The 27,336-nt window shown below is 44.6% G+C and overlaps 1 protein-coding gene across 1 annotated transcript in view; it reads right to left on the bottom strand.

Annotated features, from left to right (window-relative positions):
* cilp2 (cartilage intermediate layer protein 2) overlaps positions 1–22,281 on the bottom strand; it is a 29,606-nt gene extending 7,325 nt beyond the window's left edge. The window contains exons 1-8 of the mRNA XM_052038281.1: positions 22,173–22,281; positions 18,337–18,438; positions 14,019–14,288; positions 12,378–12,560; positions 10,433–10,603; positions 9,160–9,474; positions 8,289–8,397; positions 7,253–7,401 (exon numbers count right to left, since the gene is read on the bottom strand). Of these exons, the coding sequence (XP_051894241.1) occupies positions 7,253–7,401; positions 8,289–8,397; positions 9,160–9,474; positions 10,433–10,603; positions 12,378–12,560; positions 14,019–14,288; positions 18,337–18,438; positions 22,173–22,281 (1,408 nt within the window). The remainder of the gene's footprint in view (positions 1–7,252; positions 7,402–8,288; positions 8,398–9,159; positions 9,475–10,432; positions 10,604–12,377; positions 12,561–14,018; positions 14,289–18,336; positions 18,439–22,172) is intronic.
* Positions 22,282–27,336: the final 5,055 nt, after the last annotated feature.

The following is a 27,336-nucleotide window of genomic DNA, read 5'->3' as shown; positions in this document are numbered from 1 at the left end:
ACCGCTGCAAGGTGCAAGCTCATCACAGGAGCAAAGATCACAGGAAGTAGCTCTGATATAACTTGAACAAAAAGGCTGCAGACAGTGAAAAAGCTCAGGCTGGGAGATGCTGTTTGCAAAACTGCAATGCTGCACTGCAGACCATTTAACTGCAGTTTCAGTTCTGATCCCCATGTTGTGTTCCTAGGTTTTCTCTCAGTTATCAGCAAAGGTCATAGGTTTCCCTCAAAACCTCTGACTTATGCCAGCAATGGAGGAAAGATTTGGAGCATGACCTTGATGTTGCCTGTTGCATGCCTGATGCTGGGACATATCAGACATGTGAAGACAAGGTGGAACAGAAGCGCCTACCTCTATCCCAGCGAGCAAAATTTCACCTAAAAACAATCACCATTATGACTTAATATGGTCAAATTGCTCTTATGTGCAATTTAAAATCTATTTACAATTAATGATTCAGAGGAAGGGACTAAGAGCATTGGAGCCTGCGAATGAAAATCAAAAAAACTGCAGATGCTACAAATCTGAAATCTCTTTGCACAGATGCTGCCTGACTTTGAGTGTTTCCAGCATTTTCTGCTTTCGTTTCAGTAACAAAGCTAGATTTGCTGACAATATATGGGGATATAGAAAAGCAGAATATTATTTAACTGAAGAGCACTGCAGAATGCTGCTGTATATAGGGGTTTGGATGGCCTCATGCTTTCTGATTTATTTACACCTTTACAGGATGTGAACATTACTGAGAATGCCAGGATTCATTGTCCACCCTGAGCAAGGAGACAATTAAGAATCACATAGAGGCCAGACAAGGTAAGAAAAGTAGATTTCTGTCTTTGAAGAACAGAAAGTTAGTATGAAGGTAGAACAAGTAATTACAAAGGCAAATGGAATGGTGGCCTTTATTACAAAGGGGATGGAACATAAAAATATAAAAGTCTTGTTACAACTTTCCAGGGTGCTGATGAGGCCACACCTCATCAGGACTGCACACAGTTTTGGTTTCCTTATTTAATGATGCACTGGAACCAGTTCAGAGAAGGTTCATTAGGTTGATTTCTGGGAGGAAGGGGTTGTTTATGAGGAAAGGTTAAGTATGTTTGGCCTGTACGCATGGGTGTTTAGAAGATTCTGAAAGGATTTGACACAATAGATGCTGAGATGATATTCCCCTGTGAGAAAATCTAGAACAAGACATTGTTTCAGAGTATGGGCTCACCCATTTAAGATAGAGATGAAAAGGAATTTCTTCGCTTAGAGACTGTGTTTCTTTAGAAGATCCCCTCTCCCAGCACACTGAGGCAGAGTTAATGAATATATTCATGGTTTAGGTAGACAGATTTTTGGTCTATGAATAGGGTTGGTGGTGTGGGGTAATCAAGACTTATGGGGAACAAGCAGGAGAGTGGAACTTGGGCCAAACTCAGATGAACAATGATTTTACTGAATGGTGCTACTGCTACTGTTATATTATTCTGAAAAGCATACATAAATGGATCTAGTTTTTCGTCTGTTATCTGGCCTTTGAAAGGTGGTTATTTCTGGGAAATTGCTTCACATAAATCGGTAACCTAATGCTTCACACCATAGCAATAAGTATATTTCTAAGTACTTCATTCTCTGCTGAGTTATTCAGGATAACCCGTCATTACGAGGTGCATATCTTTCTTTGTTTAGTCTGAATTGGCAGCGCTCACTAGGAGCTCCTGTTGAGGGAAGGTTTCATATGTTGGCTTTTGCTTGGAAATCCTTCCCCCCTTCATCCACCCTCCTCTCCAGCTGAAGTCCTGAAAAAGGAGCAGGTAATGATTGATTTTCTTCCTCTCTCTTTCTCTGGTTTATATTTTGTTCATTCTGCAATATCAAAGCTTCCCCAGCCACACCCCTTACCCTTGGGAAAAGGGCTAAGATCTACTGTGAGCTTGACACACCTCTAATATTGAAACTCTTCATACCTAAGAAATGCCTTAAATCTCTTCCATAAACATCAGCATGGCCACCAGGAGCATCCCTGGTAGTAGCTCCATCCTTGTTCAAGCTCCCTGCTTTGCTACAAGGGCACTTTGTTCTATATTGGCAAGAACTTGTACATCTGTCAACACCCTGAAACCAGTTACTTTTCCTTGCTTTTGCTTGTATATAGTTTTCTGGCGGATTTGCTAGGAAATTTTACACAGCCATTTATGTGAAACAATCTAACGTTCTCTTTGAACCTCTTCCACGTTAAATTGATATGCAGCGACACAGCCTGGGAGGGGCTAAGTTGGTTGAACCACTGCCAGATCCAACATTTATGTATACAAGACCTCTGTTGATGATTATTGGCCACAGAGTTATAGCTTTACTTCTTGAAAATATTTTTAAAAACTGCAGATACTGTAAATCTGAAATAAAAACAGAAAATGCTGGAAACACCCAGCAGGTCAGGCAGGTGAAAAGAGAAACAGTTAACGTTTTAGATGGGAGACCCTTCATCAGAACTCCCAGCTTTATTCCTCAACTGTTCTAGGTGCTGCCGCAGAATTCAATCTGACTTGAGGTGAATTGCAAATCGCCAGTGGCCGCAGAGGTCAAAGGTTGAGTGGGTTTCAGCAACTCCTTCCATTTTTTACAAGGACCCCAGTCAACTTAAAAGTAAAAATAAGGGTGGATGAAGGGGGGAAGGATTTCCAAGCAAAAGCCAACCTATGAAATCTTCCCTCAACAGGAGATCCTAGTGAGTGCTGCCAATTCAGACTAAACGAAGAAAGATCTGCACCTTGTAATGACGTGTTATCCTGAATAACTCAGCAGAGAATGACTTAGAAATATACTTATTGCTATGGTGTGAAGCATTAGGTTACCGATTTATGTGATGCAATTTCCCAGAAATAACCACCTTTCAAAGGCCAGATAACAGACGAAAAACTAGATCCATTTATGTATGCTTTTCAGAATAATATAACAGTAGCAGTAGCACCATTCAGTAAAATCATTGTTCATCTGAGTTTGGCCCAAGTTCCACTCTCTTGCCTGTTCCCCATAAGTCTTGATTACCCCACACCACCAACCATATTCACAGACCAAAAATCTGTCTACCTAAACCATGAATATATTCATTAACTCTGCCTCAGTGTGCTGGGAGAGGGGATTTTCTAAGAAAACCACAGTCTCTAAGCAACGAAATTCCTTTTCATCTCTATCTTAAATGGGTGAGCCCATACTCTGAAACAATGTCTTGTTCTAGATTTTCTCCGAGGTACCAGAAGACTGTAGGACAAAGGCTGAGGAGAGGGTACAGGTGTAGTAGATAAAAGAGGAGTAACGGAGATAGATTTTGTAATGCAGGGTGGACAACGAAGGGAGAGAAGGTAGAGTGTCACTGGTCAAGTAGTCCAGAGACTAGATTAACTATGTGGTAAAATGCAAGTTCAAATCCCACTGTGGCAGCTTGGAACATGAATTTTAAAATCCGTAACTACAAATTCGAGTAACTGTGGCCAAAAAGTTATCAGATTATCAATTACACTTCAGCTGACCTATTACAGTCCATTAGGGACAGAAACCTGTCATCATGAATCAGTCTGCACCTTTGTGCAACTTCAGTCCCACACCAGTCTTGACCAGAAACTGCCATCCTGAGCAGCAGCGCGTGGGAACAAAATTCCTCTCCAGGTCGCATACCATCCCGGCTTGGAAATATATTGCCTGTCCTTCATTGTCACTGAGTCTAAGTCCTGGAACTGCCTACTAATGTGGGAGCACCTTCCCCACAAGGACTGTAGTGGCTGAAGGATGAGGACAAATGTCAGCATGTCTCCATGCTATACATTCTGTGAAGTTCTAATGGAAGCTCATCCCAAAGTGCTTTACAGATAATGAAGTACAATTTCATCAGCTAATTTGTGCACAATAGGATTCAATAAACATCAATCTAATAATTACTATATTTATTTTAGTGCTGGGTGTGAGTGAAGGAAACCATATGCTAGTGGGAACATACGGAGAGGTGCGAGGACATTGGGAAAGGGGAGACAACTGAGCAATAATAATAAGTTCTGCTAACACATTAGACACCTGACAATTAAAGATGAAACAAATAGTTCCTTCTGCATCACATTCCTGAGAAAACACAGGGATGTATCATTATTGCTCCAATATGTGACCAAGGTACTGCTGAGACAGGAAGGCAAGTGTGACAGCTTGTTTGGAGTTCATCAATTCAGTTCTCTTCCACTGCTGGCAAGCCTAGCCTCTGCCTCTCAGACTTGGGCAGCACCCGAACGAGACAGTTCAGTCTTATTTCCTCATACATTAAGTGTGAGGATCAGCCAGAAAATGAGCACATGCCTCCAGTCCTAAAGTTCTGGTTCATTTGATGAGCACAGGGATCATTTTTTATTTTGATCCACTGAAAGGTAATTGAATTGGAAGTCATCAGTCACTGTACAGAGCCTCCTAGTGATCCAGGTCTGCAACCAAACTGGGACTTGAATGGAAATGTTGACTTTACAATGGAGAAGAAGAGAGAAACCTTGTACAGGAATCATGGAAAAGCTGTTGCACGCAATTAAGGAGACAAGCAGTATATTAACCTTTATAATAAGAGGATTGAAGCAGAAGGTTAAGGATGTGTTGTTCCAATTATACAGGGTCCTGGTGAGACTGCATCTGGAACATTGTGTACAGGTATGATCTCCCTACCTAAGGAGGGATACACTTGCAATAGAGGGAATACTGTGAATGTTCCAGATGGATTCCTGGTAAGGGGGGTAAGGTGGGGTGTCAGTACAGATTAGGTGTGTACTGTATTCCGTTTAATGAAATGAGAGATGATCTCATTGAAAAGTATCAAATAGTTACAGGTACTGACTGGGTAGATGCAGGGATGATGGTTCCCCTGGCTGGGTGTGCAAAACCAGACATCAGTATCTCAAAATAAAGGTCATTCAGCACCAAAATGAGGAGAAATTTCTTCACCCAGAGGATAGTAAATCTTTGGAATTCTCTATCAAGGATGGCTGTGGAGGCTGATTTGCAGAGTATATTGAAGACAAGAAACAATCATAGAATGTGGGGTTACTGCAGTGACACTAAAGTAACAGATCAACCATGATTACATTGAATGTCAGAGCAAACATGAGAGGCTGAATGGCCTACAACTGCTTTTACTTTTTACGTGCTTATGGGAGAAGAACAAAGCCAAACTACATGTGCAAGATTAATGGACAGGAAGTATCAGCCTGACAAGGTTGTTAATAATAAGCAGATCATTGAGGAAGTGGGAGATTACTCGATGCCTAGTGCCTACTCCGGCAACTGGGATTCAGTTTATGAAAACATAACAGACTGTCTTTATATTGGGCTCGGGCCAGTGGCTTCTGGAACATGGATCTCACGCAGTCAAAGGCAGCCACTTGGAGAGTAGTGCAAGAGGTGCATGAAACTGATTAACAGCTTAACACAAATACTCTCTCTACGGCTATTTACTGATCCCCAGCTTCATGTTAGCTGACTGGATGGTTAGTTAACATGATGGGGTGATTTAAAGCGCTGTCTCAAAAATCTCAACAACTTCATCCTTTCCAGTTTATTTCAGAACTGTCCAGTTCTGATGAAAGGTCATCAACCAGTAACATTAACTAAGTTCCTCTCTCTCTACAGATGTTGCCTGACCTTTTGGGTATGTCTGGCATTTTATTTTATTTCAGATTTTCAACAACTGCAGGGTTTTATATCACATGGTTCTAGGGGTTTAATTCACTTCTTTATATTTACATCTCCTCCAGAGAGATTGGTTGTATTTAATATTCCTTCACCACCCTCCCTCAGCCATTATTTGGATCATTTGATCTCTCTCGGTCTCAAGCCCATTGCAAACATTCCCCATGTTCCCTCCACCTCTGCAACTTATAACACCTTTAATTTCTATCTTTTCCTGGATCTGATAAAAATCCATTGACTTGGAACTTTAACTGCTTCCCTCTCCACAGATGCTGCCTGACCTGCTGAGGTTTCCTGCTTTGTTTTTATTGGATATATAAAAAAGTTTGCACATAGAGTACTTTCCACAACCTTATCTTCATGCAGTTTACAACTAAAGAGTTGTTTCATTTTTATTGATATAAACACTGCTGTAATACAGGGAAATGCAGCAGTATATTTGCACACTACAAGATCCCACACAGAAATGTGATAACAATCTTTGTTCTATTGAGGTTGCTCGAGATGTAAATCAATATAAATATTAGCCATGACACTGGGGAGAACTTTCATGCTTTTCTTTCAAATATTCTTGTGAAATCTTTAACGTCAATTTGAGAGGGCAGGCAGAGCACTCTTTAACATCACACCCATGGAACAGAACTGGGACCATTAATCTGGACTGTGTTCAAGTCTCTGAGAGGTGGACTCCGACTGATTGTTTCCCACTGAGCCATAGCTGACACTGAGCTCTTAGAAAAACATGCAAATGTTCTTCACATGTGAAAGGTAGTATATGAATCCAACATATTGGAAGTTGAATAACCAGCACTGGCACAATAGGCTGAATGGTCTCCATCTCAATCATTCATGGATTCTAAGAAACTCCACAATGCGACTGGGCTTTGTGAAGTTCAGACACTGTGTGTGAGCATGATTCCAGATGAATGTTGTTTTATAGGTCAAGTTATCAAAACATTATTAAGACTGAACGAATCTATTCAGTGGTTTATAAATTAAACGTGCAACTGTTGGCGCAGTTACAGTGCGGGATGCATCACCCATTGTATCAGGAATGTGTTTAGTGCTCTCTGATGCCTCATTACTTTCCCCACATTTAGTACTTCTGTCTCCGGACATCATGTAAAACAAATGAGTAGCCAAGGCAACAGCACACAGACGACTCGAGAACGAGAGTGTTATCTCACACCCAATCCCCAGCCTCATCCCCAGCCAGCAGGAACCGACCCTAGGAAGAGGAAGACTCGTATTTACGGTCTGTATTTTAGGATATACAAGGCACTGTACAGATGGCAACAGCTGTAGAACCAAAAGGAGATGTTAAGCCTAAGGGATGAGAAAAATAAGATGAATTCTGTCACTGCAGTTCAGAGCCCCAGCAGTGACTTTGTATGTATAACAGGGACCGAGGATCCCAGCACTGACTGTATGTTTGCAACAGAGAATGAAGGTCCCAGCACTACTATATGCACAGGTGTAACAGGAACTGTGGGTCCCAGTACTGAGTGTTTAACATTCGTTTAGTAATGGTTAGATTCTGGTTACTCACCGATGACTGTGAGTGTTGCTGGTGCTGATTTGATGAAACCAAACCCATTGGTAACATTACAGTAGTATTCACCTTCCTGCCACCTCTTCAGGTCCCTCAGCACGAGAGTGCCTTCATTCTTAGTGTCAAGGAGAGTCCCATTGTGATACCTGAGCAAAAATCAAAGGGTAATGTTCAGATCAGAAGCATAACAGCACTAATATGCACCACATAAACAGTCAAATCCTGGATTATGAGACATCAGCATTAAAGTAAGAACCAAGCAGTTGTCAACTCTCACTGCAAATACTACAGGAGATTTCATCATTGACCTTCTCCCTCCACTCACTATACCCCAGCACCCCCGCTATTGGTCATGTCATGGTTCAGTCACCCCCACGTACAAATAGAGAGCAAAGTCTTCATTAGTTCATTGGATGACTCTTGACTGTCGAATGAATATCCTCTCCCTACCATTGTTACTCGGTCTTATAAAGATTAAATAAAAGTACTCAAAGAAAAAATAATGGTTTTTAATCTTAAGTGCCTTTGTGATTTTTTTTCCAGTTATTCACAATCCTGAAGTCACCAATCCTACAATGTTGCTTCAGTAACAAGACCAGCAGCCTTGATTACCCTGAGGCAGGTAGTGGTGTAGCAGCTTCTTAAATTGCCACAGTTTGCATGAATTCTGTTGTGGAGGGAGGTCCAGGACTTAGATCCAGTGATGATAAAGGAATGGTGATATATTTCTAAGTCAGGATAGTATGTGACTTGAAGAGGAACCTGCAGGTATTCCCATGTGCCCGCTGTCCTTGTCTTTCTTGGTCCTAGGTTTAGAAGTTCTATTGGATTAACTGGTACACTACCATATTGTAGATGGTACACATTGCGGCCATGGGTGTAAGAGGGAAAGAATGTTCAAATGTGGATTGAAATCCAATCAAAGGCTATTTTGTCTTAGTGTCATGCTGCAAAAGCTCAAAACCTACATTGGCTGACACCCACCACACCCCCACAGCCAGAGAGCTAAAGTAATGAAATCTTAAAATCTCACCAGAAATATTTTAGTGGTGTTGGAGCTCCTGTGGCTTTGCAACAGAAGGTCACCTGCTGATCTTCAAATCGCACTTTAGTCTCTGGGTGTTTCACTATGTAAGGGTTTTCTGTTGGTATGAGGGAGAGATAGTGAAAAGCAATCAGAACCTAGAGGAAGCACATCCAAAATTGTGATGGTCATATTGTCATTTCAAGGGCAGAATTCATGATAGGATTAAACACAAACTCCAAACACGGTTTGGCTTTTACACATTTGAGCCATTTCTCTGGGTCTGGAGAAGCAGAATCATAAATGAAGCTATTTGGCTCCATATGTCCACACTAGCTCTCCAATTAATCCCACTCTCCTGTACTTTTCCTCAATATCTTGCAAACTTTTTCCTTCAAGTATTTATTCAATTCCTCTTTTGTAAGTTCTGATTGAACCTACTTTCACCGCCCAGATCACAATACTAAAATAAAATCCTTCTCTATCTCTGTTTTTTTTCCAGGTCTTTGTAGGATGTCTTCCAATTAAAATCTTGAACATTTTACAATGGGCAGAATAAGAAATCCACAACTACAATTATTCAGGGACCTTACTGTAATTTTGAACACATAAGGGGTTGTTGAAATCCGTTTCCTTCAATTGAAACTGTTCCAAAGTAGATAGATTTTTGCTTTGCAAAGTTTTCAGAGAAATGGAGTAATGCTGGCTGACTGGAGGTGAGATACAGATGCTACTTGAATGATTCCAGGAACTGAACTATCATGGCCACTTGCTGCTGTGTCTCACAGCCCATTGCTTCCGATTTTTTCAAAAGAATTACCTTGTTATTGAAAAGGATTACTATGTGTCAGCAGGTGCAATGTATGAGATGGCTACTGACCTACTCTTGTGAGAATTGCCTTGATCACTGAAACATCTGTACTGTTCTGAACAGCTCGGAATACAGAAGGAACAAACTTTCTGTGCTCGACCAGCACACGATTCTGGGTGTGGGCACACACTCCAGGGATCCGGAAAGAACCAGTTTCATCGGTTGTTGTTAACGTCACGAAGGGCTGGTCCTCCATGGCTATCCTGCTGCCAGTGAGGGGTGCCCCATCTGTAGAACGGACCGTCCCCAGTAGGATGTGTTGGTCACAAATGCAGCCATTGCATTCTTCATTCACACGGCCCATCGTGCACACAAGCTGACACTCTGCAGGAAAACAATCCCATTGGCTTTTATCAACATTGCTGTCTCTGCCCTGATAATTGACATGTTTCCTGTTACTTTCCACCCCCATACCCGCTCTACAAACACCAACTCGTACAAGGATTAGATCAATCGCTTCTCGGGACAATCTGTGACCTGCCCAATAACAACAACCACCCAAACCACACTAAAATTCTTTAAAAATTGATGCACTGAAGACAGGGCCTGCAGAGACTTGGTACATTCTAACTGTAAGAGTGACTGTGGAGCAACTAAAAAGCAACACTGCAGAAAAATGGCACACACTGACTGCAAAGCAACTGTGGAGAGACTACAGAGTGACTACGGAATGAAGGTGCACTCCAGTTGTGGAGAGATGACCTGTTCTGACTGCGGACTGATTACAGAAGTCCCAACCACTATGACTGCAGTAGTCTTGACCTACCATACACTGTTTGTTCATTCCTGGCAGTGAACCTTTTGAAATGCATCTAATTGCCCCAGCTTAGTACATTTTCTACTCATCCCATTTTCTTTCTTTCAGAAAATCCCTGAAGATAAAAAATATTATTTTTCTAGAAATTTCTAGGCTTTACAAAGATAAACCAGAGGAGAGTGCTAGTGTTGACACATGTGTTTAAGTTATAATAAAAAGAGACAACACTTGAAATACTCAGCAGGTCAAGCAGCATCTGTGGAGAAGAATGAAGTTGATGACCATACTCTGCTTTTATTTCTGATTTACAGTGACTGAAGTTTTTGCTTTCTGCATTATTTGGACTTCTTTGGGCTCTTCTGTCACTATTGAAGTGGGGTCGTGACCCTGTGATGGGTTGACTGATGCCCTCCAGCCCCTGCCCCCAATCCCCTGAACCCTCAGAGAACCTACCAGAGTGAGCGCAAGAATCTCTCATCACAGGTCAAGAGCCCCTGCCCACCACATTCTTCGCCTCACCCTGACGCAGTTCCGTACCTGAGCAAGGTGATTCAATGCATTTTTTGACTTCAGCTGGGCGTCCAACACAAGTCTGCTCATCCGAGGTCCGGGAGCAATCTCGGCGGCGCAGGGAGTGACCACTGCCACAAGTGACTGAGCATGCAGTCCAAGGTCCCCACTCTGTCCAATGGGCCTCTTGAAAATCAGATCAGGAGAAATGGAATCAATAAATTCATAAGAGCAGGACATAACAGAGTGAGGGGCTACAACTGTCCCAGGCTGATATCTTCCCTCCATGGTGGAACAAGGTGATCTGGAATATGACAGAATAATAATCTAGCAGGACACTTCCCATTCAAGGAAAACAGTGGACAATCACTTTATGTAGCACCTGTGCCATGGTGAAATACACTAAGGTCCTTCAGTGAATCACTGACAGACAGGTTTTGAAGACATATTTGGAACCAAGTCACACTTTGGGGCAAATGACCAGAACTTTGTCAAAGATGTAAGTTTTAAGATGCATCTCAAGGGCAAAGAGAGAAAGTGGGGAGAAGAGGTCAGAACAAGGAATTCCAGGGTATAGGGAAGGCACAAGATGCCAATGGAAAACGAGGGTGAACAAGAGGCTGGAATTGTTGAGATGTAGAGCGTTACAAAGACAGGATGGAAGGGATTTGAAGGCAAGGTGAGAATTTTAAAATTGAGGTTTTGCTGAAATGGGAACCAGTGTAGACCAGTGAGTTGGACAATCAACAGAACCTGCGCTTCAGAGGTTTGTATTAGAAACAGGACCATGGTGGGGGGTGTGGAAGAGCAGCACAATGTGTTTTCATAGACTGTTTACTCAGACAGGTGAGTCAGATGCCCTCTTGTGTGGACACATTAAGCCCCAGTGTCAATTGATAAGTTGATGTGCATCTTCTCTAGGGCTAATATAATCACCCCTCCCTCCAAAAACATGGTGCCCAGAATTAAGCGTAGTTGTATCAAGAGCAGGAAGGGTGATGTCTTAAAATTGAAGCTCAATTGTTAGAGGTAATGTTGGGAACTTCTTCCTCGCACAGAGGGTAGTGGGAATCTGGAACTTTCTTCTCATTTCCCCTTCCTTGAACCCCCACCTCCCCAAACTGAGGCTGAGCTGGAAATTTCTGAGATTGTTCAACAATACTGTTGGGTGAGGATATTTAAGGCTTTGGAATCAAGTCAGATGGATGGAGTTAAGATACAGATAAATCATGATTTAATTGACTGGCAAAACAGGCTTGAGGGTCTGAATGGTCTGTTCCTTCTCTGATGTTCCCTTCAGGTGAATCAGTACTCTTATGCCAGAGGGATAGTTTGTATTCTAATCTCCCTCCACCCTGTGCTGAGAATCACCCCTGAATGGGTGATGCCTTTCAGCTTCCAAGAATGGCTGAGTGGTGTAACGTGCTCTGCTCATGTGGCAATATTTTCTATGAATGAGGATCCTGATATTTATAAGTAGCAACCGACCCCATCCTTCCCCATTGATCTCCCAATCTACCTCATTGTGGCCCTTGCAAGTTACTTGTCTACCTGCACTGCACTTTCTCTGAAACTGCGACACTATATTCTGCATTTTATTTTCTTTTTACTACCTTGATGTATGGCACAATCTGTCTGGATGGCACACAAAGTAAAAGTTTTTCACTGTGCCTCAGTACATGTTACAATAAACCGTAAATACCAAACAATAAACTTAACCTTTTCTTCTCACAGATGGTGGTGAATCTCTGGAATTCCCTGCCCCAGAGAGTTGTGGAAGCTAGATCAATGCAGCTATTCAGAGGAAGTGGACACATTTTTGAAAGATCAGGGAATTGAGGGCTGTGTGGAACTGGCACAGAAGAGGAGATGAGACCTGGTGCTTATTTGCCGTGATCATATTGAACGGCAGGGGAGTTTTCAGCCTACTCCTCCTATTTTCTTGTGTGTTCGCTCTCACCTTGACATGCGGGCATGCTGCATTCTCGCCGCTTGATGGCCTTTCCCTGGCATCTGGGAAGCGTGAGGTACCGGAAACGCATGTTGTTCGTGCAAGTGCGCTGCCGAGCTTGGACACCTGGTCCACCACATGCCGTGGCTGAACATTGACTCCACTCTGACCACTGCGACCAGTGGGTGTGAACTGCAGACGGAGGAAACAGAAAGAAGCTGAAGGCAGCGCCTGTGTCTTTAGACCATGATTAAATGCCGCAACGTGCTCGCCCAGTTCAAAGTGGTGCCCCCAACAACAACTTACATTTATGTAGCCCCATTAGTGTAGCAAAAATCATCACAAGGAGCTTTAAGGGTTATCAGACAAATATATTGACGCCCAAAAAGATTTTTAGCACAGGTGACCAAATATCAAAAAGGCAGCTTTTAAGTGAAGTCTTGAAGGAGGAAAAGGAGTAGGTGGTGGTTTGGTGGAGGTGGGAGTGGGGGGGGTATGGGAGTGGGAACGGGGTTGGGGATGGGGTGTTGGGGTGCGAGAAGGGTGGGAGCTTTTGGGGTGGTAGTGATGGAGATGGGAGTTGGGTGTAGGGGTGTTGGAGTGGGAGTGGGTGGGGGGTTGGGGGTGAGAGTGGGGGTGTTGGTATGGGGTGGGGGATTGGAAGTGGTGTGGTGGAGGTGTTGGAAGTGGGGAGTGTTGGAGGGTTGGGGAGGGAGTGGGGGTGTCAGAGGGCTGGGATGGGAAAGGGGGTGTTGGGGGGTTGGGGTGGGAAAGGGGGCATCGGAGGGTTGTGGTGGGAAAAGGGGATGTCAGAGGGTTGGGGTGGGAATGGGAGTGTCGGAGGGTTGGGGTGGGAATGGGAGTGTCGGAATGTTGGGGTTTGAATGGGGGGTGTCGGAGGGTTGGGTGGGAATGGGGCGGAGGGTTGGGGCGGGAAAGGGGGTGTCGGAGGGTTCGGGCGGGAGTGGGAGTGTCGGAGGGTTGGGGCGGGAGTGGGGTTGTCGGATCGTTGGGTGGGAATGGGGGGTTTCGGAGGGTTGGGTGGGAAAGGGGGGTGTCGGAGGGTTGGGTGGGAATGGGGGTGTTGGAGGGTTGGGGTGGGAATGGGGGGGAGGGTTGGGGCAGGAGTGGGAGTGTCGGAGGGTTGGGGCGGGAGTGGGGTTGTCGGAGGGTTGGGGTGGGAGTGGGGGGTGTCGGAGCGTTGGGGTGGCAGTGGGGGGTGTCGGAGCGTTGGGGTGGCAGTGGGGGGTGTCGGAGGGTTGGGTGGGAAAGGGGGGTGTCGGAGGGTTGGGGTGGGAATGGGGCGGAGGGTTGGGGTGGGAATGGGGGTGTCGGAGGGTTGGGGTGGGAATGGGGCGGAGGGTTGGGGTGGGAATGGGGGTGTCGGAGGGTTGGGGTGGGAATGGGGGTGTCGGAGGGTTGGGGTGGCAGTGGGGGGTGTCGGAGCGTTGGGGTGGCAGTGGGGGGTGTCGGAGGGTTGGGGTGGGAATGGGGGTGTCGGAGGGTTGGGGTGGGAATGGGTGGCTGGGGGTGTTGGCAGTGGGGAGATGGGTAGGGCTGGGGATCGCGCTGGTCACCCATATCTGTAGAGAAAAAGCCCGCGGAGCAAGAACCATCTGCAGCAGCGTCAGAGTGAGCCCGGCAGCCTACCTACGGGACACTTGAATCGTATGTGGTAGTTGGAGCAAACTCTGCCCTGCTGCTGCTCCTTGTTCACACACCAGAAGCCCTTGTCGGGGCTGGAGTGGACCACCTCCCCGGTTTGCTCGGCTTTCACCCAGTCGGTGGTGCGCGCCTCGATGGACGTCGGCCGCGCGCACACGCGCTCCCGGTAATAGAAGCGGATGGCCTCCAGCCGCTCAAAGTCCCCGTTCCCGCCAGGATGGTCGATGTTGAACCAAGAGGTCCACTCCGTCACGTCTGGGAGCAACAAATCACGAACGTCAAACAAACAGCTTGGATTTGTCTAACGCCTATTGGATGACAGAGGTGTCCAAAAACTAGTGGGGGCAGAGGTTTAAGGTAAGGGGTAAGAGGAGCTTTTCCACCTCAGGGTGGCTGGGATCTGGAGAGGGGCAAGAGGCAGAGGTTCTCACTGCATTCAAGGAACACCTGGACAAGGGGGACACAAGAGACTGCAGATGCTGGAATCTGGAGCAACAAACAAGATGCTGCAGGAACTCATCGGGTCAGGCAGCATCTGTGGAGGGAAGTGGACAATGTTTCGGGTCGAGACCCTTCATCTGGACACCCAGCCGACCGTCTATTTCCCTCCACAGATGCTGCCTGACCCGCTGAGTTCTTCCAGCATCGTTTGTTGATCTGAACAAGAGATTAGGTCTGGTATTATATAATGATGTAGGATTAATCTTAAAAAATGTCAAAAAGGTGGAGTTGCTGGAAATCAGAAGGGAAAACAGAAAATGCTGGACATACTCAGCAGCTCAGGCAGCATGTGTAGAGAGAAATAGTTAATGTTTTCGGTTGAAGGCCCTTCTGCCTTTTCTGTTCCTTTATGATCTCTTAGTAATATGGCTTGGGAAGTGGCTAACAAACTAACGGAGATAAATGAGTTATTTTCATGGTGGCTAAGTTTGGGTTGGATGCCGCAGGAATCAGTGCTGGGGCCTCAACTGACTATTAACTGTAATAACTTGGATGAAGGGCCTGAGCGTACTGTAGACAAATTTACAAATAGGTGAGTTAAAAAATTGTGAGAAGGACACAAAGAGCCTGCACAGGGATATGGATAGGTTATGTGAGTGGGCAACATGTTGGCAATTAGAGGATAATGTGGGAAAATATGATGTTTTCCACTTTGGAAGAAAGAATGAGAAACAAAATTATCATTTAAGTGGAGTGAGATGACAAAATGCTGTGGTACAAAGGGATCTGGATGTCTTATGAAACACAAAGGTTAACATGCAGATACATCAATTAATTAGGAAGGCTATGGAATGTTGGCCTTTTTTGCAAAGGATATGTGGTACTAAAGCAGGAAAGTTTTGATGCAACATGAGTACTATGTATAATTGCTCACATTTAAGGAAGGACATACAGTACTTGTATTGGAGGCACTGCAGAGAAGACAAAGAGGTTAACAGATGAAGAAAGATTGAGAAGGTGATCTTATTGAACCATAATAGATCCAGAGAGGAATAGACAGAGTGGATGCTGAGAGGATGTCTCCCACCACGAGGCTTTCTAAGACAAAGGGGCATATTTCCAGAAGGTGTCATCCACTTAAGATGGAAGAATTTCTTTTCTCATGGTTATGAATCTTTGGAACTCCCCACCCCAGGAAGCAGTGAAGGCAGAGTCATTGGATATATTCAAGACGGAGATTGACGAACATTTAAACTAAAAAGGAGTTGAGGGTTATGGGGAGAGAGTGGGAAAGTGGTATTGAGATTGGATCAGACATGAGTTTATTGAATGGCAAAGCAGGTTTGATGGGCCGAATGGCCTACTTCTGCTCCTCTTTCTCATGTGTACCTTGGTCAACCATCCCCCTTCCACCAGCTCCGCAAAAACTACATGTGGGATCTTACTGTGTGCAAAATACTTGATGCATTTGACAGAAGTCATTCAGGGAAAGTTAGGGAAGTGGAATTAATTGGAGAGTTCATTCAAAGTGCCGTTGAATGTACAAATGGCCAAACAGCCTCCCCGACAGTGTTTCTTTCGAGGACACTAGTTAGACTGCACTTGGAGTATTGTGTGCAGTTCTGGTCATCACACTATAGAAAAGATGTGGTTGCAGTGGAGAGGGTGCAGAGATTCGTGTTGCTTGGACTGGAGGACATTATTTATGGGGAGATTGGATTTGTTTTCCCTAGAGTGAAGGAGGCTGAGGTGTGACCTTATAGAGGTATATAAAATCATAAAAGGTATAGGTAGGGTAGATAGAATCTTCTAGGGGTATCAAAAACAACAGAGTATAGGTTTAAGATAAGAGGAAGATGATTTAAAGAATATTTGAGGGGACTTTTTTTCCCATCGACAGTAGTTGAAATCTGGAACTTGCTGCCAGAGAAGGTGGTGGAGTCAGATACAGTCATCACGTTCGAGAGTCATTTAAACAGGCACAAATCAGCAAACCTTATAACGATATGGACCTAATGCAGGCAACTGGACTGGTGTAGGTGTGCAAAAAGGTTGGCACGGATGTGGTGGGGTGAAAGGCCCGTTTCTGTGCTGTACAACTCTATGCGACTTTGAATCATGCTGGGAGGGAGGGAGGGAGAAATGGTGGGGAGAAATCAAGCTAGAATTTCTCAATTCTGGTAAAATATTGAGCTGTGATGGCCCTGACAGTTGAATAGCTGGACAAGGATCAGATGGACAAAGCACACACAGACAAGATGACCAGCAGAAGTCCACAAGGAGCCGAAAAAGTAGAAGATAGAAGAAGAAATAGCAGTCGATGATCAAGCCCTTTGAAGAGCTTACTCAGCTGCTATAGCACGCTGTGCTGTTAAATGAGTCAGTGACAAGGGAATGCTCAGTGACCTGCTTACTTGCTGATGGCTGACTGAATGGTTGTGTTAGGGGAGCTGTCAGTCACTGGCACCTCCCAGGCATACAGTGTGTCTGCCTGATGTGTTCTCTCATGCTCACACTCCAGGAATGCCATTCAAAGCTCTTGAATCCCCCAGAGAGTTTTGGTGGTTGATCACAGTTTTCTGATCAGCACCAAGCTTAGCATCAAAACAACTACATCCAACCCAGGAGTTGTGTGGGCAGTCGTTTCATCTCTGAGTCAGTAGGTTCCGAGTCCAGGCCCATTTGAGAGACTGGAACACAAAAAAATCTAGACTGGCACTCCGAGTGTATTACTGGAGGAACTCTGCACTGTCAGAGGGGCAGTGCCAAGGGAGCACAGCATTGTCTCAGAGGCACTGCACAGGGAGCACTGCAGTGTCAAAGGGGCAGTGCCGAGGGAGCACAGCATTGTTGGAGGAGCAGTACCAAGTGAGCACTGTACTGCAGGTGGGGTAGTGCTGAGGGATTGCCGCAATGTCAGGGGTAGTGCTGAGGGAGCACTGCACTGTCAGAGGGGCAGTGACGCCCTGTCAAAGGGGGCAGTGCAATGGGCGTGCAGCACTGTAGGAGGAGCAGTGCTGAGTGAGCACCATACTGTAGGCGAGGGAGTGCCACACTGTCAAAAGAGCAGTGCCGAGGGAATGCTGCACAGTCCAAGGGAGTGTCACACTGTTGGAAGGGCAGTCCCTGTCAGAGGAGCACCACACTGTTGGAGGGTTAGTGCTGCTGAGGGAGCGCCTCTCAGGGACAAGGGTGCGCTGCATTGTGGAGAGGCAGTGGGGCTCAGGAAGCACCAGATTGTGGGAAGGGCAGTGTTAAGGGTTTAAGATACCTGAGGAATGAAATTCAGGGCTATCTTGAATACATTACTTGCCCACTGAGACTTACTGGGGTGTTAGAATGAATGAATGAATTAATTAATTAATTAATTAATCCTAATGTGCAATCCCATCACCTGAAATAAAACAGAACATGCTGGAAATACTGTATTCAGCAGTCAGGCAATATCTGTGGAGAGAGAAACAGAGTTCATATTTCATGTTAAAAAAGAACAAGCTGCTGGAGGAACCTAGCGGGTCAGGCAGCATCCGTGCAGGGAAATGAACAGTCAGGGTTTTGGGTCAAGACCCTTCATCTGAACTGTAGATGAAGATGAAGGGACTGGATTGCAGTCCAGATGAAGGGTCTCGACCTGAAATGTCAACTGTCCATTTCCCCCCACAGATGCTGTCTGACCCTCTGAGTTCCTCCAGCAGCTAGGTTTTTGCTCCAGATTCCAGCATCTGCAGTCTCTTGTGTCTTCATGTTCCATATTGATGACTGTTCATTAGAACAACCCTGCTGAATATTTCCTGCATTTGCTGTTTTATCTCAGATGTACAGTACCTGCAGTATTTTGCTCTCATATTATTGTTTTGCTTACCTGAACGCAGTTCCTGTACCTCGTTGTTACCCAGTTTTCGATTCCTCCGAATCTGTTTCCATTTCTGGAGTCTAGGCTTGCCCTCTTTGGCAGCCGTGGAAACTATGGATAGAAATAAACCGTTTGAAAGGAACTGGTTTAAAAAAACTTGTTTTGACATTATCACCCGCTTGACCATCTACATCAGACCCAAAATAAATATTAGGAGCAGGGGTGAAGAGGAAGGGAGATGGTATTCCAAATCTCTGTGCTTTCACTTTGGCGAGAAATTCACTGACAGCATCGATCAAAGTTTCAGACAGGATCCTTTAAATTTTGGGAGATGTGCACACACTCACACACATTTATTTCCAAACAAAAATGAGGGAGCTTTTCTTTATGTCTATTCCATGCTATCCCTGCTTCAGTGGTGTTTAATGGGACAATGCAAAGGGACCTTTCCTCTGTGTCTAACCTGTGCTGTCCTTGCACTAGAGGAGTTTAATGGGAGAGCAAAGAGACCTTTACTCTGTGTCCAATCTGTGTTATCCCTGCCTTGGAAGTGTTTGATGGGACAATGAAAAGGGAACTTTACTCTGTGCCTAATCTGTGCTGTCACTGCTCTGGAGGTGTTCAATGGGACAATGAAAAGGGAGCTTTGTGTCTAATCTGTGCTGCCCCGCGCTGGGAGTGTTTGATGGGGCGGTATGGAGGGGGCTTTTCTCTGTATCCAACCTGCAATATGCTAGTCACAAATTTTAATATCCATCATGCTTCATGGACAGTGTGGAACTGTGAGAGAAAATAGAACAACAGCAATTTCAGCCTTTCTTGGTGTTGTTTCATGGGAAGTGATACATTGAAGGCAGAATGGTTGTTTATCATGAAGAAATATTTAAAGAGTTAGACTATTTAAAGGCTATGCGTTTCTGGCAATTCAACAAGAGGCGAAGAACAATCACTGAATCTTGCAGCTCATGAAGAAAGCCATTAGCCCATCCAGCCCACATTCCTTCTCTTCAGTCTGTCTCTTGTACTCTTTCCCCACAGCACTGCAGATGTTCCTTTAGGAATATTATCTAATTCCATTTAAATGCACAGTAAATGAACTATTCCTTTCTAAACTGATTTAAGCTTCTTCTTTGGCTGTATTGTGCATAGGCCATGCGGAGGCAGTGAAAGGTGCTATAGAAATGTGCAAAATTGGGAAAGGTTGGAAGAACAAGCTGAGAGGATTGTGGGTCTCGTGAAACATTAACTCATGAAACAACAACTCCCCCAACTAGCCAGAGACATTGACTCCTGTTGGTTTTCCAGGACCATGTTAAAAGCAGCTAACCATGGCACAGCAAAGACACTGAACATGGGTGCTCTCCCAGTTATTTCCCCTAGCCATTTTACCCCAAGTTCATGTCAAGTATCAGAACCGTTAGTCAAAGAAGATAGCAATGTTAGAAACAAAAGCTTGCATTCCACAACGGCCGTTCACGTCCTGGTGAAGAGAACTTAAACAGCCTGTAAGCCAATGGAGTACTTTTGAAGTGTAGTTACAATTTTAAATGGAAAACATTGCAGCAAATATGCATAGCAAGATCCCACAAAGGGCATTGTGATGACAGCCAGATAATCTATCTTAGAAATGTTGATTGAGGGATAGGTTTTGAGCTCAGGACACCAGGAAGAACTCTCCCACTCTTGTTCAGAAATAGAACACCGGGATAATTTAATTTCATTTGAGAGAGAAGTACTGGGAGTTTCAGCCTGGATTATGTGTTCAAATCTGTGAAGGGTTTGAACCCATGATTTTTAGGCTCAGAACAAGGCTATAACCCACTGATCAAGAACTGACATTAAGTTAATGCCATCACATAGAACCTGCAAATTTAGTAAACTGAGATTTTCAAAAATCCATACAAAAATTAAGTAAGGTCACAACATCAAGGGAAAAACGTACATGTCCTCAAGAAACAATAATTTCAGAAAAAAAAAACAAAAAAGAGAACAAGGTGTAGCAAAGTTGATTGAAATCATTCTAACTCAATACATTGGATGAAGGCTCAGATCTGACAATCAAGAGTCAATCAAGATGTTTAATTTTCTTTCAAATATTTGCAAAGGTATCAAGCAATTGGTCAAAGATTATTCAGGACTCCCGTAAAGGAAAATTCAGTGGAAAACAAAATTCAAGAAAATAGGGACCTTTAATTCCTTATATTATTAAACAGTGCCTTACCTTGAGCTGAAATGTACTGTTGCAAGACAAGGAGGATAAGGAAAATCCAGACTGCTGGTCCCTCCATCTCCATCTCCACTAAAAGTGGAGTTGCCGCCTTTTAAGAAGACCTCAAGTTGTTTTTATAAAACTACAGTGGAGTCTTTGTGAAGTACTTGTCAGATCTGTAGGTCAGTGGAAGGTAATACAGTGCTGAGGCTGTGGAGCTCTGTGTGGAGAGCAGAGACTGTTGGCTGTTAGACAGCTCAGTTGCCCTTATATATGTTACTGGGTCTATCTCATTTGATTGGTCCAAGGTTGCAGTCCACATTCCTGACCCTGAGTTTTCTGTGATAGTTGATGTAAGGAAAGGGGGTGGGGGAAGTGGGTAAGGATGTGATTTGAAAGAGAAATAAATTAAGTGAATTCCCACTTTCATTCTTTTGCAAATAAAAAGATTTTAAAAAATGTTCCTTTCCCACCTGACCTGCATGAGCCAAATGTTTGCAAATATAACTCCTAGAGCTTGGCAGGGTTCTTGAAATCAGCTTTAGCCCTGCTGTGCCCAAGATTCCACATAAAGTCTGTGCTTGCTGATGATCAGATTGTTCTAAAATAGCCCGAAAGCTCTCAGATTGGAAACCACTCTAAGTAGTGAGGGATATTGAGCCTTGAGTCAACTTCTGTCACCTAATTCATCCTCCACGTCTGTTGGGTCACACTTGGGATATGTCTCATGTGAATGACACACTCTCCCTTGGACACCAAGAGCTAATTCATTAGGCTGTGGGTATTGATCTACTATTCAGCCATGAAGCTGTAAGTTTTGGTGCACTTCTCGTAACCTCTGAGACAGATGTTTATGAAGTTGCAAGCCCCTGACATTTGAAAATTCAAATCCAATGAGTTACCAAGGGAATAATGTCTGCCAAGTGAGGCATTAAACAGGGTGCTATCTTGGTTGGGCAAGGAAGATCCAACAGTACTAATTGAAGTTCTCTGCAGTGCCCCGGGCAAGATTAATTCCTCAACGAATATAATTTAAAATATTTTGTCTGTTCCTGACTGCCGTTAGTGGGTGCAAGCTGTGTGAAAATCAGCTCCACATTTACCCACTGCAGCAGTGCCTATGCTTCAGAGCACTTCTCACCTGTTGTAGATCTTCAGGATGCCCCTGCCTCCCACTGTGCTCATTCCCCACATTTCAAATCCTCTGTAATTCCACCAAAAGCTTGCAGTACTGGTGCTGCTATTGGCCTGAGGATGAGCTAGGCATTACATAAAGAGGCATTTTTTTAAAGATCACTTTGTAGTTCATGACAGTATTTTCAGTGCAGGGGTTATAGATGTAATGCAATTCTGTTTATTTTATCTAAGTTCCGACTTAAAATGTTTTTTTTTAACTTACATTCTGTGGCTATTCCCATGGAAGGTTGGCAGGGACATATGTGAATCGGCAGAATCTAGGCCTAGCCTGTGACGCCTTCTACCAGTTATTGGGACAGGCCTGGGTCAAGACTTCAGTGTGGAGGCTTCTGAAATAGCCAGGCTGCTGCTTCCTGGGCCCAGATCCTCTCCCGCATTGCGATGGACCAGGCTGGCCATTCCCTGCAACTTGCCTGCCAGAGCATGTGGCAAAGATTACAGTAGGTCCTAAAGATGTCATTGGGTGTGTGATGGAAATAGATCTCGCCAACACTGGCCATATACCCATTCAGCTGTGTATCCTTGCTACCTGTCATCCATTCAGCCATATACGTACTCAGCTGGGTACCCTTGCACCCATTTGGCTGTGCACCCTTTCAGCTGTGAACCCGAGTTACTGTGCAACCAGTTGCTATGTATCTCAGTTACCATGTACCTATTCAGCTATACCTTTGTTCCCATTACCCATTCAGCTGCATACCCATTCAGCCATGTACCTATTCTACCATATACCCTTCCTACTTGTGGGCTGCTCTGGAACCTCCTCATTAAAAAAAACCTTGAGACTTTGCCCTGTTGCTGGTGAGGTGAAATTAAACCTTCCTCCCCAAACAACACCTCCATCCCACAGCTAGTTCACTACGTATTATCATTTCTACTCGAAGGAAAGAATGCTGTGGGTACTTCTCAAAGTCATCGTTCATAAGTAGCAGCAACTGTGCACAGCGCACGACCCCACAAATAGCAATCGGATAATGGCCAGATACAAGGGAGACTGACAATGCTGGAAATTTGGAGCAATACACAAAGGAGCTGGAGAAATTCAGTGGGTCAGGCAGTATCTACGGAGGGAAATGGAAAGTCAATGTTTTGGGTCAAGAGCCTTCATCAGGACTAGAAAGAAAGAGGGGAGATAGCCAGTATAAAATGGTGGGGGAAGGGGTGGAGCAAGAGCTGGTGGGTGATAGGTGGATCCAGATGGCGGGGGGGGAGAAGAGTGGGAATGATGTAAGAAGCTGGGGGGTGATAGGTGGAAGTGACAAAGGGTTGAAGAAGATAGAATCTGATAGGAGAGGAAGGTGGACCATAGAATAAAGGGAAGGAGGTGAGGAGGGAACCAGAGGGAGGAATGTGTGGGTGATGGACAGATCGAGAGGGTCGGGGAGGGGAAAGAGATGGGGTGATGGGACCGGTGGGATAAGGGAAAAAGAGGAGAGAGTGGTTACCGGAGGTTAGAGAAATCAATGTTCATGCCGTCAGGTTGGAGACTACCAAGGCAGAATACGAGGTCCTGTTCCTCTAATCTATGTCTAGCCTCATCTTGGGTGTAGAGGGGGCCATGGACAGACATGTCGGTGTGGGAATGGGAATTGGAAGTAAAATGGCCAGCCACCGGGAGATCCTGGCTGCTGCAGCAGATGGAGCAAAGGTGCTCGACAAGGCGGTCACCCAATCTGGGTCAGGTCTTACTGATGTAGAGGAGACCGCACCTGGAGCACTGGAAACAATAAATGATACCAATGGATTCACATGTGAAAGACTGCCTCATCTGAAAAGACTATCTTGGCTGAGGGAACAGTGTTGGCCAGGACACTAGGGAGACCCTCCTCTTCTTCAGAGCCATGCTGGGGGATCTTTTACATGCACTAGAGAGAACAGATGGGGCTTCTATTTAACAGCTCTCCTGAAAATGGCAACTCTACTATGCAGCACTCTCTCAGTACTGCACTTGGATTGTCAGCCTGATCAAGACTGTGGCTGGTGGGAACCACAACCCATGTTTTTCCAGAAGCTGATGGACTAACCCTGAGACCTAGCAGGTGCCTATACAGAGGGAGGGTTCTTCACTGGGGCATGAGAGGGTAGACTTCCCTCCATACACAATCGTGCATTGCCAGTTGGAGCCTCCAGAACAGACAGAGCAGAGTAAGTATATTTGACTTTCTTTAAAAAAAATGCAATCTTTAGAAATGTGCAGATAATACAGTACACAGCTGGTAGATCAATAGGAAAATAGGAGAAAAGAGGAATTTTATTGAAAGAAGCTTTCAGACTGAAAGAGTTAAGGATAATTACATGTGCAGACAGGTTCCAATAACCTCATTCCCTGTGTACTCAGATATTTTTATTCTTGGACACAAACATAAAGTTTACATGTTCTGTCTGGCTCTGAAATTCTGTGTAAATGGGAAGTGATTTGGAAGTTTGGAATTTTAATGCTGCGATCATGAGAATGTCGATATAACGTGCAAGATGGGAAGTGATTTGGAGGTTTGGAATTTTTTACCAGTCTATATGGGTTGCGCTCTGGGGTTTCCACTGTCTGATCTGAAGTCCACAGTGAATATTATTCTGATCAAAGCCATTTAATTATATGACCAGATGGAGACCATTCAGTCCAGTGTGCCTGTTCTGGGTCTTTGCAAAGCTCTGTTTGGTTGCACTACACAGCTCTCTCCTCAGAAACCTACAATGTGAGACTTCCTCAGTAGCCCCTGACAATGTGGTTCTCCCTTAGCACCACCTCTCTGACAGTGTGGTTCTCCCTTAGTACTGCCTCTCTGACAGTGTGGAGCTCCCTCAGTGCTGCCCCTCCAACAGTACAACAATCCCTCACTATTGCCTCTTCAAGTGGGGCTTCTTCAGCAATGCCCCTGAGATTGTGCACTACTCCAGTACTGTCCCTCTGACAGCATGGCTGTCCCCTGTTACTGCCCTTCTGAAAGTGCACTGCTCTGTCAGCACCACTCTTCACCAGTACAGCATTCCCTCAGTAGTGCACCCTTGACAGTGCTGTACTCCTTCAGTTTAGCCGTCTAATGGTGCTGTGTACCATTGCTCTGATGCAGCTGCAATCCCTCAGTACAGTCCCTCTCCCAATGCACAGCACTCCTTTGTATGCCTCTCTGATATTGCAACCTTAGTACCTCCTACAACCATGCAGCACTGCCTCAGCACTGCCCCACTTGACAGTGTGGCATTCCCTCAGTAATGCCCTTCTGACAGTGTAGCACTCCTGCAGATTTGCCCTTCCAACAGTGAAGCACTCTCTCAGAATTACCTCCCTGGCAGTGTGCCATTCCCTCACTATTGCCCCTGTGACAATGCAACATTCCCTCACACAAGTAGCAACCTTATATCTTTGTCATGGGATCTTAACCATACACTGAACCAGAGGTGAGAAAGCTTCCCACTGTATATGTATGGTGTAGGTATACTCCAGGGGAGAATGCCCCTTGCCTATTGTAGGGTGTATCATATTCTGTATACATCGCTGGAAATTGTCACTTAGGTGTAAATGCAAAACTGCAACAGAGAGCACAAGTGCCCTGCCAAAGCTCACATCACATAGTGCAGAAACCTAAAAGGATGTCCTGAAGGAACCATGAACTGAAACATTGGTTTAAATCATGAAGTGTTGATTTCATGCTTTATGACACTTCAGCCCCTCAGTTAGATTCCAGGTTGTAACGCTTTTCTGGTAAGTGTAATTCGTTATATAACCCCTCTCCCTACCCTCTGAATCCTTGATACACTATCAGCCTGCAACTTACTCCTATTTTTCCTTAAGGAAATGATGGTTAAGATATCCTTTGGGTGGGATGTTTAATTATTAAATAGTGCTTGGATTGTAGGGAATAATCCTGCTCTTACAACTTGTTTTTGTAGGTAAGAGTGTGCCATGGTCACGTCAAGACATCTCCAGAAATATTAAATAGACAGTTACATCCGAAGAGCCTGACATACCTAGCCTAGTAGCCCTATCTTTCGGAGTAAGTATGAGCTATTTGGCATGGAAGTGCGTCACAAAAAACTGCTTGATTTCCCCTTGGCCTGGTGCAACACCCATCCAGCATCCTGCAAGAATTTTTGTTGTTCAGGGAGACGATCTCAATTCTTTCTCTTTGTGATCCCAAATTATACCAAAACAAACAGAAAGGCTCTACTTCCCGTCCTGAATGAGAGCAGCCAATTAAATCATCTGGTCTAAATGATTACACCACTCTGGACACTAGCATCATCTCCTCTGTTAATTAGTTGAGTATAATAAGTGGAATATCCTATTATTTAATCAATAGATACTTACACAGATTGCTGTTGGTGTTAAGGATATTATTGATTGTATAGAATTGCTTAATGTAGTCTGCAGGAAGTTATTAACAGGCTAGTCAGGTGGACACAAAAGTGCTGAAAGGAATTCAAGCTGGAGAGGTGTGAGCAGTGCATTGAAGGAGTATGAACTAGGGAAGAGAAGTCATGTGACTGGTGGGATAATGACAAGTCTTGAGGAATAGTGGCATTTAGGAGTGTAGGGTCACAAAATTGCCGAAAGCAGTAGGAGGGTTAGATAAGATAGTTAAGAAGGCATGTGGAGTAATTTCCTTTATTGGATGGGTCAGAAAAGTGGAGAATCGAGTGGTGTGCTCAGGTTTAAAGTTAAAACAGGACCCAAATCCAGCTTGACCACAGCCAGTCCAATCACAGCCAATCCCAACCACAGCCAACCCAGACCCAACCCAACCACTGCCAATCCAAACCCGACCAACCAGAGTCATAACCCAACCATACCAATCCAAATCCACTCCGATCATGGCCAATCCGAACCAGGCTTTCCTATTCATTGTCCAGGCCTCCTTTTTAAAAAGGAACAAACCCAGCCTTGTCAACGTTTCTATTGATCGACAACAGAGGACACACTGAGTAATACCAAGCAGAACAGCCTGGCCTGGATAGAGTGTTGAGCCAAGCTGGCACGGCGCAATTTAACCCAACTGTTAAATCAACATGTACACCTGATCTGACCTGAAACCAACCATGTAGTCAGGTACCGATGCTCTCAGACCAGGCAGCCAGTCTCCCAGTAGGGAGGCCATGCTGAAACCGTATAAAACATTTGTTAGGCTGAAGATAGAATACTGTGTGTAATTCTGACCACCACACCAATGAAAGGTGGTGATAGCACAGGAGAGGCTGCAGGGAGATGTACAAGGACGTTGTTGTTACTGAAGATGTTTAGCTAAGAGGGAAGATTGACAAGGCTGGGGTTGGTTTTATTAACGGAAAGGCAGAATGGAGAGATAAATCAAAGAGAGGGCTGGACAAAGTGGAAGGAAGGAGCATATTTCCACTAATGGAGAAGTCAGTATCCCTGTGGCATAGAATTAAAATCAAATTTCACCACTCAGTTACAGCAGCAAATTTGATTTGTTCAATTTATTTAATAATTAAAATGTCTATGATTACTGGCGTACCTCTCTTCCAAACCTTCATTATTTGATTTATACTCTATCCTGCAGTAGATCTGCTTTTAAGGGCCATTATACTAATGCCTACACTTGCTCCAATTCTTACATTCAGTAGTTCTAGAGTGTTTCACATTACAA

This window comes from Pristis pectinata, chromosome 24, assembly GCF_009764475.1.
Source record: "Pristis pectinata isolate sPriPec2 chromosome 24, sPriPec2.1.pri, whole genome shotgun sequence".
In the NCBI taxonomy this organism is placed as follows: domain Eukaryota; kingdom Metazoa; phylum Chordata; class Chondrichthyes; order Rhinopristiformes; family Pristidae; genus Pristis; species Pristis pectinata.
Note: the sequence above shows the minus strand (reverse complement) of the source record. Positions and strands in the feature narration are given on the sequence as shown.